Genomic DNA, 15,589 nt, shown 5'->3' with positions numbered 1-15,589 from the left:
AAAACAAATAGTTCTAATACAACATATACTATGTTGAGCACACAAATGAGCTATAAATAAAGCGGTCTGTGCAGTGTAAGATGGAGAAGGTCACTATTTGCTTGTGCAGCAGTCAGGAGCAAAAGGTATGCCAGTTTCTGCTCCTGGTCCCATATATAAGGGAATGTGACAGAATGAGCAGCCAGCCTAGAAAGGCTGCCAGGAGAAGGCACGTGAGAGGAGAGAGCCCTTGGAAGGACTTGCTTACTTAATATGTATATCCATGCATGTGTGTGTATGCAATGTCTGTGTGCATGTGATGTTTATTGATTGTGTAATACATGTATATATGATTATATATGTGAGTACTGTATTATACATGTGTATGTGTGTATCATATGCATGTACACGTGTATATGTGTGTTGAATGTGTATTTTGTATGTGTGATCTCATCAGCTCCAATGGGATTTAATTATCTCTCTACAAAAGATTTTCAAATCTATTTATCTAGTCCCAAATTCTGACCTTCAGTCTTGAATCTCAGTCCACTAGACATCTCAAACTGGATGTCCCCGAGATATCTTAAAATCAACATGTCCAAAACTAAATTTGTTATCTTTTACCCAAAGCCATGATCTCCTCCAAATTTCCCAATTAACATCCACCGTCCCCTTCACTCAGCCTCCCCCTTCGGGAGCTTTCCTGAATTCCTCACTTTCACTCTTCAAACCCATATTGCCAGATCTTATTGTTTGTACCTTTACAACATCTTCCCTATACACATCTTTCCTTCCCTTACACTGATACACCTTAGTACAGGCCCTCATCACCTTACATCTGGATATTGCAAAAGCCTTCCCGTTGCTCCTTCTATCTCGGGTCTCTTTCTCCACTCCAGTCCATCCTCTGCTCAGCTGTCAATTCTATCTTCCTAAAGCAGAGCTCATCCCCCTATTCAATAAACTCCAGGGACTCCCTATCACCTCCAGGATCAAATATACAATTCTCCTCTTTGGTTTTTGACTCTCTTCATAGCCCGGCTCTTCCTGCCTTTCCAGTATTCCTATCCCTGACACACTGAGGTACAATGACTCTTGCATCATTGCTGTTTTTCACACAAGACACTCCATCTCCTGACCCTGGGCATCTTGACCAGATGTCCACCAATTCTGGACGTTCAGCCTCTGCATCTGTGTCTCCACCTCCTAGCTCCCTGGGTTTCTTCAAATATAAGCTAAAATTTCATCTTGTACAAGAACCCTTTCCTGATTCCCCTTAATACTAATGCCTTCCCTTTGAGAACATCTCCAATTTATACTGTTTGCAATAAAATCTTGTTTGTACATGGCTTTGTTCACATTATCTCCTACATCTGACTGTTGTCCTGCTGTTAGAAGGAACTGATTTTGTCTTCTGTATCATTAGAGCTTAATATAGTATCAGTCATGTAATGGGCTGTCAATAAATGCTTATTAACATGAGTTATTCCCTTTCATCACAATTCTGTTTCCACAAACACAGAAGATAGACTCTAAAGATACAACCGGTTTAGTTGGGCATATACCTTTTAAGAAGAGACTTACTTATTATTTATACCCAGATCTTTGAGAAAACATATTGATATCACCTCACCATTTCTGAATCCTTCTTTCCTTCAATTTACCCATCTACTAAAAAAAATAAAAAGGAAAGAAGAAAAAGAAGTTCAGAAAATTAACCCAACACACTAACAGAGTGTAACAGTATATAGAATATTTTACACATAAAGTCCCTCTGCTTCTGCAAAAAAAAGGGGAAGAAGTACATCTGGAAAGGGTTATTTTAAACCATCCAAATCCTGTGTTTATATGGAAAATCATCTCCAGGCTTTACGCTTTCTATTTTGAGTCTGCCAGGGTCTAGTCCCCATGCAGTAGGGAGATGAGAAGGCGCAGAACCAGGCAGTAGTCACACCTGTAGTTCAGCCAATAGTCTCTGATCCCCCACCTTTGGAGTGCCCCACTGGGCGTTAGTGGAAAAGTCAGGGGATTGGGTTTAGGACTTTGGAGTGCCCCACGGGGCATTAGTGGAAAAGTCAGGGGATTGGGTTTAGGACTTTGGAGTGCCCCACTGGGCGTTAGTGGAAAAGTCAGGGGATTGGGTTTAGGACTTTGGAGTGCCCCACGGGGCGTTAGTGGAAAAGTCAGGGGATTGGGTTTAGGACTTTGGAGTGCCCCACTGGGCGTTAGTGGAAAAGTCAGGGGATTGGGTTTAGGACTTTGGAGTGCCCCACGGGGCGTTAGTGGAAAAGTCAGGGGATTGGGTTTAGGACTTAGCTCAAGGCGCTGGTGTGTGACTTTGGATAAGGTGCTTTCCTTTGAGAGGTGTGGGGGTCATCCCTTATAAAATAAGGGGGGTGAGTTTAAAATCTTTTCTAAAAATCCCACAGCCCCTCACTGATCCCTGTCCCTTCCTCTGTTTTCCAGGAATACCAAGCGTACCGCAGAGGTGTGGATGGACGAGTTCAAGCATTACTTTTACGCTGCCAGACCGGTGGCCCAAGGCCGGCCTTTTGGAAAGTAAGTTATTTTCAGGTGGTAGATGGGAAGGAGCCCCCGGCTATCTTCCTTAGAGCTTCTGAAGTCTTGTCCCCCAGTTAGAACATAAGCTCCTCCAGGACAAGGGCGTTGTCCAATGCTGGGCCCACAGATGCTCCGAGTACTCTTCTTACTCCATTCTTTATTAGGCAGGCGAAGGGGAGCAGAACCTAATAACAACTCTGTCTTCCTAAAGTTAAGAAGTGTCCCTAAGAAATGGCTTCTTTCCATTTGTTTATTAAAAGACCACAAGACCATCCCATTTCCTCCTCCACTTTGACCTCCTTTATTTCAATTTCTTTTGTCCACATTAGAACTGGGTTGCCATAGAGCTGCCCTCTTCCCTTGAGCCTGCCCTAAATTGTGGTTTAATTCTCTTCCTTAACCCAGGTGCAGCCTTAAAATCAGATCCTTTTTAGCCTGTTTTAAAGCTAAATTCATCTGTTATACTAAGGGATTGGGGGAATGAGAGGAAGTTGATAAAAGACCTTGGTTGAGGATAATTCATTCTTAGCAGAATGACTCAGCTGCCAGGGATCTAGGGAATAATGGGGTGTTGTGACAAAATTAACTTGTGTCTGTAAAACAGTGTGACCTGAAGGAGGAAAGGGAATGTAGTTTATGTGCCTTCTTAATGGGGGGTGGAGGGGGAGGGGAGGAGGAAGAGAGAGAATGTGGAACTCAAAGTTTTAAAAACAAAGGTAAAAAATGTTTTAGGTGTAACTGGGGACAATGAGAAGTATTAAATATTTCAAAAGAAACAAAAACAACAGGGAGTAGTTTAAAATTCAGAAAACTAAGCTCTAACATTGCCCCTAAAGTCACAGTGTTATTCTGTGTAGATCAGGGGTAAACTCCTGTCTTTCTTTTCTTGACCCCTCAAATGGCCATTATAAGTGGAGATGCTGGTCCTAGTAGAAATAATATTAATAACGATAGATGACAAGGGTAGGCATTTATTTGGGTTTGAGGCCTTGCAAAGCATTTTCTATGTTTTATTTTGAGCCCCACAACAACCCTGTGAGTTGGTTCTGCCCATTCTACTTATCTCCTTTCACAGGTGAGGAGAAAGAGGTCTGAGAGCTTAAATGTGGCTAGTATGTGGCTCAGAATGGGGCACCTAATAAGATGCTAATAAAGAGTCCAGGAAAGATGGTGGTAGGCTCTCTTCTTGGAATCACAAAGAACTACAGCACAGCCAGCAATTGACCCAATTTCTTTGATCACTCTTCAACCCCTGAAGCAGTTAAGCATTACTTGTCATCTTCCCCCAATCAATCAATCCATAAGCATTTATTAAGTCTCTAATGTGTGCCAGCCATTGTGCTAGATGCTGAAGACACATAACCAAAATAAAACACTTCCTGTTTTCACAGAGTTTACAATTTATGGAGACTCCATACAGAGCATCTTATTTTCTTTGTATTTTTTATTTTATTCTGAACTTAAAAAATAAAACAAGCATTTCCATAACATAGTAGAAGAGGGGAAAAAAGGATGATTGCACATCAAACTGCAAATCTATTTTCAACAACAACTGTTGTTTATTTCTTTTAAAGTACATAATAAAATTAAAATTTAACTTTTTTTTCTTCCTTTCTCCCCTGCTCCCACCTTAGAGATGGCTACCATTAGACACAAATATGCATATGTATGTGTGTGTGTGTGTGTGTATATGTGTGTGTGTGTGTGTTTATCAATTCTCTGGATGCAGATAGTGAGTTTCTTTGTAACTAATTTGAATATTTATAATAGTCAGAATGCCTTAGTTCCTCCTAATTGTTCTTAAATATTGCTGCTATTATATAGAATGTTCTCTTGGTTCTGCTCAGTTTGCTCTTCACTGTTTTGTACAAGTGTATCCATATTTTTCTAAGATCATCGAACTCATCATTTCTTATAGCACTGTAGCATTCCATGACCATCATATGCTGCAACTTATTTAGTCATTCACTTGATGGAGTTAGGGGTTAGGAGCATGAGGTAGAGACGCATTTGGGTCAGAACCGTTGCTGGGATGGCTGCAGAGAGGAGGCTCATCTGACTTTGAAGGAAATGGTTCATTCTGCAGGGTCATAGACAGATGCAGAGATCTGTGGGCTGTATTCACCTTGATGGAACCATACTTCTGGTACAACAGAATTATGCTAGATGCACAGTCAGAGTCCTGAGTTCAAATGTGCTTCTGCCCTTCACTAATAATATAAGCTTAGGCGGAGGGCTTAATCTCTCCCACCTGCAGTTTCCTCACCAAAGAAGCTGTGGTTGTACTAGATGGCCTACCTGTAAGGTAGCTCTGACCAATGCTACTATGATAGCTATTAAATTACACTGAATGTTATTTTGCTGTTATTTTATTTTTTTAAAGAAAAATGAAAAATAACTCTTAGGGTCTATTCTCAAAGTGAAACGCGGTTCCCCATGTTACTGTTTCTGTAGCTCCCCACAGAGCATGGTATTTTGCCTTCTTTTTGTTGAGTTCTGCAGTGTGCCAGAGGGAGGTGGGCGCTAAGTGTGGACTCTTGCATTCTCTAACCTCCGCAGATTTCCTCAGCTACCAATGCCTACAGGATTCTCACTAGTTTTGAGATTATTGTAAAGCCATCTGTGTACAGTGATTATTTTCTTGTCCTTCCTTTTTCTGTACAACCCAGCATACAAGGCCGAGTGGAGCTGAGGAAGCGCCTGAAGTGCCATACTTTCAAGTGGTATCTGGAGAACGTTTATCCAGAACTCAGGTATTCCTATTACCTTTCAGAGACTTAATTGGAATTTTTTTAAGTTTTGGCAAAAAAAAAAAATTGCCGAGGGTAGGAATATGGAAACAAATACAGAAGATAGGCAATGGTAGGTGCAGTTGTGTCGAGAAGGCTCACCCCTTATTATGAAAAAAAGTTTGGGAGGAAAGTGGGCCCTAAAGTGACCCTGAAATCACTTATCCCTCATTGCCTCAGTTTCCTCATCTGTATAATGAGCTGGAGAAGGAAATGGCCAACCAGTCCAGTACCTTTGCCAAGAAAACCCCAAAAGAGTCCCCCACAACTGAAACGACTGAACTACAACAACAATTCTTATCAATGCCATTACCCAAAAGAAGAAGAGAAAACAAGAAGATAATCTGAAGGGAAGCCTGAATGCTTAAGAGTTGGATGTATAAAGAATGACTAAAGGTTGCTAGATTACTTGGAATAAATTAAGGCTGACAGGCAACTTAATCATGATTCTTATTTACAGTAGATGATTACACAAAAGGTGAACTATTAATCTCTTTCTATTAAGGATGGAGAAAGAAGGCCATTTAAATAATAATGTGTAGGATTTAATTTAGAACAAATTTCTAAACTATCCAAGAAAGAATTTCCTTATCATGTTTTTAGCTGCTAGAATAGGTAACTAAAGGAATTCCAGAATCTTTTCTTTAAAGTTCCCTAAAAATGGGATAGAAGGCAGTCTAGCTTTAATAATGTTACCCTAAAGCAGAGGAATAGACTTAAAAGATTTCCTCATGCCCCTCCAGTCCTGAAGTATCCTTTTTTATTATAAGTGAGGCACAGTACCCTGCACGCAGGAGGAGACCCCACCTCAGACACTTACTATGTAATCTTGAAGGAGATTTTGGATGAGATGAACTTTCTCAGGTTTCCTCATCTGTAGGCAGTGTCAATCCTTAGCTGCTCTTTACCCGCCTGCTCCTAGGTTATATAAGACAAAACCCCGGACCTGATGAGCAGGCAGCTACTACCTCTCTGTGCCTCTCCTTTAGGATTCCTGAAGAGTCCTTGTTCCAGAAAGGAATCATCCGGCAGAAACAGAAGTGCCTACAGACCCGAAAGCAGGAAGGCCAAGAGTTCCCATCCCTCATCCTGAGTCCTTGTATTGATGGGGATGGGGAAGCAGCAAGGCCTCAGGTAAGGGCGCTGACTTGGGCATTTGTGGTGCTACTTTGTCCACGGATGGTGGTGGAGGGGTGGGGAGAGAACAGCCAAATTACACAGCCCAGCTCACCTGCTTTTATGAGATGTCAGATGATTTTTGCACTCAATTCTATGCAGATATCAGAGGCAGAAGCTGAGATTGAAAAAACAAGGTTATTACTAGGCTTTTAGCAGCTGTATTTACTGTTTTTTATGTTTCTAAATGCATAGAGTTTTTCTGAAAAAAAGAGCCTAATGTTCAGCTTTTATGCCATTATTAAATCAGTCATTAAACTAGCAGGAGCTTAATGAATATAACCTCTGTGCTTTACTTGCAGGGAGATGAGGGGGAGAGAAAGTCCACCTTGTCACTCAGAACAGGTTTCTCTCTACCTCTCAAACTGTAAATGCAAACAAAGAAAAAGAGTTCAATGGGTAATATAGCCTCCAGGCTAAAGTGCCAAGTGCATGAAATTTATACTTTCATGGTTCCTGCTGCAGTTTTAACTCTTGACTTGTAAATGTTCACATTACTTTAGGTGAGACTTCATATATTGAGCTTCCTTAGCACCTGTCTGCCTTTACTCTTGTCTCCTACTTCTGTCTCCTCATCATCCTGCATCCATCAGTCCCAAAGAAATAGCAGTCCTTTTCCTTCTCTAAACATAACTCTCAACCCTTTCTGACTCTGATCTCACTATCCCTGATATGCCCTCCCTATCCAGTGTCCTCAGTCTCTTTATCCCCCTCTGATTCCTTCCCTCCTGAATTAATAAACAATAACAACAAAAACATATGTTAAGTGCTTGTTATATGCTAGGACAGCTAAGTGACACAGTGGGTAGAAGGCCACATCTGCCTTCACATCCAGCCTTAGTTACTTACTGTGTGACCCTGGAAAAGTCACTTAATCTTTTTGCCTCAGTTTCCTCATCTGTAAAATGAGCTGGAGAAGCAAAAGGCAAACTAACTTCAATGCTTTTGCCAAGAAAACCCCAAATGGGATACAAAGAATTGGATACAACTTGAAATGACTAAACTACAGCCACCACAATAACAACATGCCAAGCATTTTGCCAGGCTCTATTGATACAAATACAAAAAAGCAAGATTGTCCTTGTCTGAAAATAATTTTGCAGAGTTCTTTAGATATATTGCCTCATTTGATTCTATAACTCTCTGAGATGACCACAAACTTTACTTTTCATTTTACAGATGAGGAAACTAAGTCTCAGAGAAGGTAAATTATTTGCTCAGTCATATAATTAATGAATGTCAAAGGTCAATCACGCATTTGTACATCTCTCCCTCTTGAAATAACTTCCTTTCCTTTAAAATAATTATATATTTTGCTTTTCCATTTCTTAATTTTTCCATCTCTATTCCTTTCCCCTTTTCAAAGAACTCATAATAAGAGATGTGAAAAAGGGAGGAAAGAGAGCAAAAAATCATTTAAACCAACGAATACATTACAAAAGCTGACAACGAATGAACATTACAAAAGCTGACTTATTAGTATTAAGTGATATCTGATTTTTATTCTTCATGCTTACATTGATGTAGTCATTGGATATGTTGTTTTCCCAATCCTGCTTACTTCACTGAGCATCAATCCATATAAGACTTTCTGTACTTTCCTTTATTCATAGTACTCATTTCTTAAAACACAGTAATATTAGATCATTGCCATGTGTCACCGGTGGTTCAGATATTCCCCAGAAGATGGAATCCACTTTGTTTGTAATTCTTTGCTACTATAAAACTATTTGTAAACAAAATATACTATAAACAAAAAGAGAGAGAGAGAGAGACAGAGAGAGAGAGAGTCAGAGAGAGAGAGAGAGAGAGAGAGAGACAGAGAGACAGAGAGACAGAGAGAGAGAGAGAGAGAGACAGAGAGACAGAGAGACAGAGAGACAGAGAGAGAGAGAGAGAGAGAGAGAGAGAGAGAGAGAGAGAGACAGAGAGAGACAGAGACAGAGAGAGAGAGAGAGAGAAACAGAGAGAGAGAGAAACAGAGAGAGAGAGAGAGAGACAGAGAGACAGAGAGAGAGAGAGAGAGAGAGAGAGAGAGAGAGAGAGAGATAGAGACAGAGACAGAGAGACAGAGAGAGAGAGACAGAGACAGAGAGAGAGAGAGAGAGAGAGAGAGAGAGAGAGAGAGAGAGAAACAGAGAGAGAGAGAAACAGAGAGAGAGAGAGAGAGACAGAGAGAGAGAGAGAGAGAGAGAGAGAGAGAGTGTGTGTGTGTGTGTGTGTGTGTGTGTGTGTGTGTGGTGTGTCTGTATTATTTTTGGCCAATGATTTTTGTAGGCTGTATGCCTAGTAATGGAATCTCTTGAGTCAAAAGGTATAGTCATTTTAGTCTAAATATGCATAATTCCAAATTATCTTCTAGAGTGATTGTGTCAATTCCCAAATCTACCAACAATGCTTTAGTGTGCCTGTCTTTTCATAATCCCTCTAATATTAATTAATCTCATTTTTATCATCTTTTTAAATTTTCTGGGAGTTGGGTAAAACCAGTTATATTGATTTACTTTTCTCTAATTAGTAATGTTTTCAAGCATTCTTTCAAATAGTTATTAATATTTTGTAATTCTTCTTTTGAGAATTATTTATCCATATTCTTTGACCATTTGACTATTGATGAATAATACATTTGGATCATGTATTTCTGTTAGGTATCTATATATCTTATATATCATACATATTCTTAGCATCGATATTTGGTACTGAACATAGCTCTTACTCAATTCTACAGAGACTCTAGATTAGAACTGTGAGGCACCTTAGGGATTAGTTACTCCCTGACTCGAAATCTTACAACTTTGCCCTTCGCTGATACCCAATTTCCTTCTTCCTTTATCTGTCAGGCATCTTAAACAAGTTGGTAGCGGTATCTCTATTTCCTCACCACCCACTCCTTCTATTAAGAAAAATAGTCTTCTTTGCTGTCTTCCTTCCTTTCCTCCTACTCATCTAAAAGTGGTCACTTAATCCATTGTAGTGACCTTGTCAAATCCAAAGAACTTATTCCATGTATGTTCTCCTTATGCAAAAATAAAACTGCTGGTGTCCCCTCCCCTCTCCCTCTCAACTCTGGGTTTGCACATGAACTAGATTCATCCCAAGAGGTGCTTGACTGCTTAAATTCAGGGTTAGACTTCTTTTTCCCTAATACCTTTAGACTCTATAAACCCTCACCTTGGAATTCTGGGGGGAAATTACTTGAAGTATAGATTAATTTCATATATTTGTTCTTCCCAAAGGGAGAAGAAAATTGTTTCATGTTCAGCTTAAGTCAGGTGTACAGCAGCTATTTATTTCTGCTGAACACACACACACATACATACACACATACACACAAAACCACCCCATTACTTGATATATATGTATGTATATATAAGATCCCCAAGCATTCATTGACATAAAAACTTAAGCAGCAACAGTAACAGAACCCATATTATTTTCTTCAGAGCATTAGATACTTAAAATATCAAGAAATCATAGACAATCTGCTTTCCCTCCACCATATCTAAATTAGGGCATCTTAATCTTTTCCCACCAGCCATTCCTTTTCTCCTGAGACATTTTTATATGAACCCTGGCATATGAGTATATAAAAGGTATGCACGTCACACATTTACTGATAATAAATCACGATTCACACTTGACACATTTAGTTACATAACTCCATTTAGGGTTGAGACCCACGGTTTAACATGTTTTGATCCAGTGCCCTCGAGGTCCATGTCTTTTGGCAAACTAGGCTAGGGCTGGGGCTCCTCTTTCTGTCTACATTTATTTTCTCCCAAATGGTCTGTAATAGATATAATGGGACTATCCCGTAGTGCTTCCCCCCCTCACTGAGGACCCCAGATATTCTGATCTCTCTCAATCACAAAATTATCTCCAAAACTCAGGATCAGTGGTTGGTCAGCTGTGTTCAAGGAAGGAAACACATCCATCAAGGAAGCCGGGGGCCTTAACTGAGCTCTGGCTCTAGCTGCCGGATAAGAGTGGTCACCATGATGCTAGACAAGAGACGGCCATCAGAGTTGTCCCTTTTTAAGGATCACGGGTAGGCCATTTTTCCTGGGTGAGCGGCCAGTGTTCCCTGTAGCCTCCCTTTCTTTCAGCCAGCCTATGGTAAGGCACTGAGAGACTGCCTAAGACTTGTTGTTTCATTCCAAACATATAAGTCCTTCTGAGGAGAACATGTTTCCCCAGGGAGGACCAGAGCAGACCAGTAGACACTCCTCTGGATAATCCCTAGAGACCCATCCCCACTTATGCACCACACAGTCACAGAAGGCATCTGAGAAAGGGAATTTCCTGACAAAATGGCACTTGGAGAAGATAAATACAGTGACCATGTGCAGAATAGGATGGGAAGGATGAAGGGCAACTAATTAAGTGTTACGCTTGTATTTGTTCTTCTCTATGACAAATTCTAATATGGATTTAGAAAAACTTCAGATGAACTAATAGAATTTGTGACAGATTTGTGAGTGAAAAAGTCCTAATCTTATCACCTCTCTTTTTCTATATCCTTTACTTCATACCTTAACTAGCCTTCTCTTTCATTCTCCTTTTATCAGATCCATTACCTATTTCTCCTGTAGTTCACCCCATAACATCATCATATGCTTCTTCTTTAGCTGTAATCACCATTCCCCCTCGTCCTGTCATTTAAAAACTCTCATTTTTCTCTTGAGTCCCAAGAGACTCCATATTGATATAGATATCTCAAAGTTAATATATCCAGAACAGAAATTATTATCTCTCTAGCAAAAATTTTTCCCCTTCCCTGATTTCTTTGTTTCTGTAATCTCCTCCCACCTCAAGCCCTCCCTGTCCCTCATCTCCTATGTTCAATCAATTGCCAAATGTTGTCAATTCTACTTCTATAAAATTTCTTGCACCTACTCCCTCCTCTCCATTCAAACAACCAACACCCTAAGTTAATTAAACTGTTGTACTGATCTCCTAACAGTTCTCATCTCTAGTCTTTCCCTCTCTCCAATCCATCCTCCAGAGAGCCACAAAACTGATATTCTTAACACTCACACCTGACTATGTCTCTCCTGTGTTTAAGAAACTTTAATGGATTTCTCCTGTATCCTGAATAAAACTACAAACTCACTTGGCATTTGAAATCTAGCTCTGTCCTGTGTTTCTCACTTTTTTCATATTAGTTCACCTTATATGCGCTAAATTCCAACCAAAGTGACCAAGTGGTTTTCCCCTAAAATGACTTTCCATTTCCCACCCCTGGGCCTTGCACAGGCTATATCTGACTCTTGGGATATTCTGTTTCATCACTTCTCATAAGAAAATTTCCCACCTCCTTTCAAAGCACAGTTCAAATTTTCCCTGCCTTGGAAAGCATCTTCTCATCTCCCTAGGTGCTCTCTCCCACTCCAGAAATTACTTGTTTTTCTTTCATGTATTTTGTATATGCTTTGCTGTGCATGTGTTTTCTCCCAGCAGATATAAGCTTTTTGAGGGAAGGGACTGTTCCCCTTTACTCGTTAAATCCTTAGTCCCTGGCACAGTGCCAAGAACACAGTAGTAAATTCTAAATAAAAGGCTTATTGAATTGAATTTGAAGAGGGATTACAAGAGAGGTAGATTTTATGAATGGATAATGAAAGGTTACTTGAGCAGAAGCCAAAGTCTTCTCTTACTAAGCTAGTTTATTTTTCCAGGCCCATCAGTTTTCTTGAGATATATTAGAAAATCTCTAACAGTGGAGATTTACGTTGGTCTATCAGATATTCCCCCTTGAAGTATTTTCATAGGATCTAGATTCCTCAAATACAGACCATTTTCAGGTACAGAATGTGCAGGGCCATAGCATGGCTGATCCATTTATTTCATCCATCATTATGATTGATACGGATCACTATACAATCAGTTTAACTGTAGTGATTGGTATTGATCCCGAAAACCATCAAAATAAGTCACTTGGTTTTTCTATGAGATGGTTCATTTATTGGAGATAAACATGACCCCTAATGTCTCATTTATTTTTAGACTAAATCGTTACCCAGTCCTGGAGCTCTGCCTCCAAAATTGCCAGTATTACCTGAAGAGTCCTTTTGGAAAACAACATTGTCTGGGGTGGTTTATGATGGTCCCATAAGAAGCTTTTCCCTTTTTAGATTTGGTTCTCATTCCCCTTCTCACTTCCTATCTTTTCCTTCTTCTTCCTCCCCTTCCTCCTCCTCTTCCTCTTCCTCCTCCTTCTCCTTCTTTTCCTTCTTCTTCCTCCTCTTCCTCCTCCCCTTGCTCTTCCTCCTCCTTCTCCTTCTTTTCCTTCTTCTTCCTCCCCTTCCTCCTCCCCTTGCTCTTCCTCCTCCTTCTCCTTCTTTTTCTTCTTTCCTCTCTCTCTGTCCATCTCTGTCTCTGTCTCTCTCTGCATCTGTCTCTCTCTCTCTCTCTGTCTCTGTCTCTCTGTCTTTCTTCTCTCTCCCTCTCTCTCTCTCTGTCTGTTTCCACTCCAGGAACCCTTAGGCCTTTTTCTTCCTCTCTATTTCTCTGTCTTTCTGTGTCTGTCTCTCTGTCTCTATCTGGCTATCTCAGTCTCTCTTTACCCCAAGCACTGTAGGGGCTTCTCCTGTTTACCTTAACCTACAAATATCTTCCATAATTTATGAAGTGTCTGAAAACTCACCTTCTGGAGGAAAGAAGTGCATAGAAGAGCGATCGTGAAGATCCTCCATCTGTTCCTATCTAAACATACCATTTATATGATTCCCATCTTGTACAACCTATAAATCCCCAATGAGTCCTTAATAATACTAATATGCCCACGTGGAAAACTGTTCCTCTATGTAAAATATAATACCAAAACAGTAATGTCAAGAGCAGTTGTTATAAGATGTAACATTTTTAGGGAGATAGTTTAAGTCCAATATAGCCCCATCCAACCTTAAATATATTATTATTTCTTGAAAATTAAATAAGACATGTCCTACAAGTTAAAGAAGGAATCAAACCAAAACATTTTAATAGCCAATTACTTAACATAATTGTAATTATAATTATAAGAATCCACTGAAAAACACATTAAATAGCCCATTCATATCACAAAATTGCTCTTAAATTATATCCAAATACTATTTGCATTTGATCAGTATAAAAGTCTTTATGTGTGCCAGAGAGAGAAAGGGACAAAAGGCTTTGAGCTTGGATCCAGAAATGTTATTTAGTTCATTGATGAAGGCAGCATCTACCACTGTCTTGGTTCCCTCTAAGCAAGACATATGAAGACATCACCCGAGGAGACTGTGTATGACTACTTTAAGTTTAACTTACTGGCATCTTGAAACCAAAGCTGAACCCTTTTAAAGCAGTTAACACGAATACAACACTAGTCTTAATGTATACTTTGGGGACTATAAAATACCCTCCAGATTTGGAAAGCATTCTCCTGAAAATCTGCACAATATAAACCCAATGCAGAGCCCATTACCCTAAAACAACTATGGACAAGATTTTGGGTTCATTTGGGGGTTTTTTTGTTTTGGTTTTGTTTTGTTTTGTTTTTTTTTTGAAAAAAAGAAGACCAACAGACATCCTTGAAGCACATGATAAACAGGTCAGAAACCTCTAGAGATACTTCTGGAACAAGCAAGTATTGCCTCCGTTAGCAATGGTGTAGGATGATAACAGGTGCATTCCATCAGATTTATTGAGTGTGACTCTCTGATTCCTGTGAGGAAGCTTTCAGTCATGAAATCAAAAGGCCCTCCATGGTTGATACTCTCATGAACTGAGTCAACAATACAGTGGCTAAAAATCATTAAAAACGGCAACTCTCATAGATTTGTTTTTGAAAACAGAGGAGTTTCCAGATGTCAGTTCAGAACCATACCATAACTACCAGGAAGTGTTATCTTTCCGGAACCTGGACTTATACAAAAGAAGCAATAAGAAACACTGCTAGACCTGAGGATCTGGGGCACTATACTCTGCCCACTTCCACTAAGGAGACCTTCTCAGTACTGGATGCACACATGTGGTCATGTTCAGTGCTGAAGGTGTTTGGCCATCCAAAATAAGAGTCAGAATATTTTCCTTACTTATACTTCTGCAAGGAAGTGCTAAGAGGAAAGTACTATAAGGAAAAAACTTAAGTTTAATATATTTAAAACTTAGTTTTAATTTATGCTTAGGGTCTCCCCTAAAAGGAAGAAATGAAAATACCTTATCAATGAACTATCTAAATTATGTGAGATGTTTATTTATTTCATTTTAATGCATTTAATGCAAAGACTCCTAAGCATGATTTGACCAAAGACTTAAATAGAATATAGCAATTTTTAATATTATTGTGTCTCTAAAGAAGGAGAGAATTAAAGACATCCTAAAAACATAAACCATTTAGACATCTTATAGTTCACTATAGGTATGTATTGTCCAAACAGTTTCCTCCAGTCTTCTGGCCAGAACATCAGGCTCATGCTCTCAGTGGCGGGCATCTCTTCCATGAAATACTAAGGAAGTTATAGAGTTCCTCCCGAAGTGCTTTAGGTACTGACTGAGAATCCCTATACCTCGCAATGTGGTCTGCAAGGTTGGACATGTCCAATACAGGATCACTGTTCAGTCATCTACACTCAGAAGAGAAATAAAGTGGAAGAAATGCCCAAGGCCAAGATTTAGGCGTGTTTAAGTCTACAGATGTACCTCAAACCACCATCTGCTTATAGTCTAACATTTCTCACAGGGTGGGGGAAAGTGACTCCACCCTCCAGATCCAGGCTTGAATAGTCCTAGTCCAGTCTTCAAATAGGACAAGAAGAAAGTCCAGGGTTGAGGGCTTTCTTTATGGAAGATCCACTGACTCAATAACTTTCCTGCTCAGTAACCAGTAAAGGCATGGCATTGTCATGTCAAAGAATTAAGTCCTTTGATCATTGAGTCTCAAGTGTCCCCGGAGTGCTTTGGAGATGCTTCCTTCCTCCAGAGTGCTTGTGAATAGGAGGGAATGAGGGCCGAAGATGTTTGTGTTGACAGGCAGACTTGCGTGTGCCTGGTGGCAGCTCCTGAGGCCTGAAACACGTTCCTTTTCTCTCTCAATCTGTTCATTTTTTTCTTTCCTTCAT

General features: G+C 39.9%; 1 protein-coding gene across 2 annotated transcripts in view; it reads left to right on the top strand.

Annotated features, from left to right (window-relative positions):
• Positions 1-15,589, top strand: part of GALNT14 (polypeptide N-acetylgalactosaminyltransferase 14) — a 295,893-nt gene that overhangs the window by 267,975 nt on the left and 12,329 nt on the right. For both annotated transcript variants that reach the window (XM_074288126.1, XM_074288127.1), the window contains exons 11-13: positions 2,446-2,538; positions 5,211-5,294; positions 6,320-6,464. In XM_074288126.1, coding sequence (XP_074144227.1) covers positions 2,446-2,538; positions 5,211-5,294; positions 6,320-6,464 — 322 coding nt within the window. The remainder of the gene's footprint in view (positions 1-2,445; positions 2,539-5,210; positions 5,295-6,319; positions 6,465-15,589) is intronic.

The sequence above is a fragment of the Sminthopsis crassicaudata genome, chromosome 2, assembly GCF_048593235.1.
Source record: "Sminthopsis crassicaudata isolate SCR6 chromosome 2, ASM4859323v1, whole genome shotgun sequence".
Taxonomy (NCBI): domain Eukaryota; kingdom Metazoa; phylum Chordata; class Mammalia; order Dasyuromorphia; family Dasyuridae; genus Sminthopsis; species Sminthopsis crassicaudata.
Note: the sequence above shows the minus strand (reverse complement) of the source record. Positions and strands in the feature narration are given on the sequence as shown.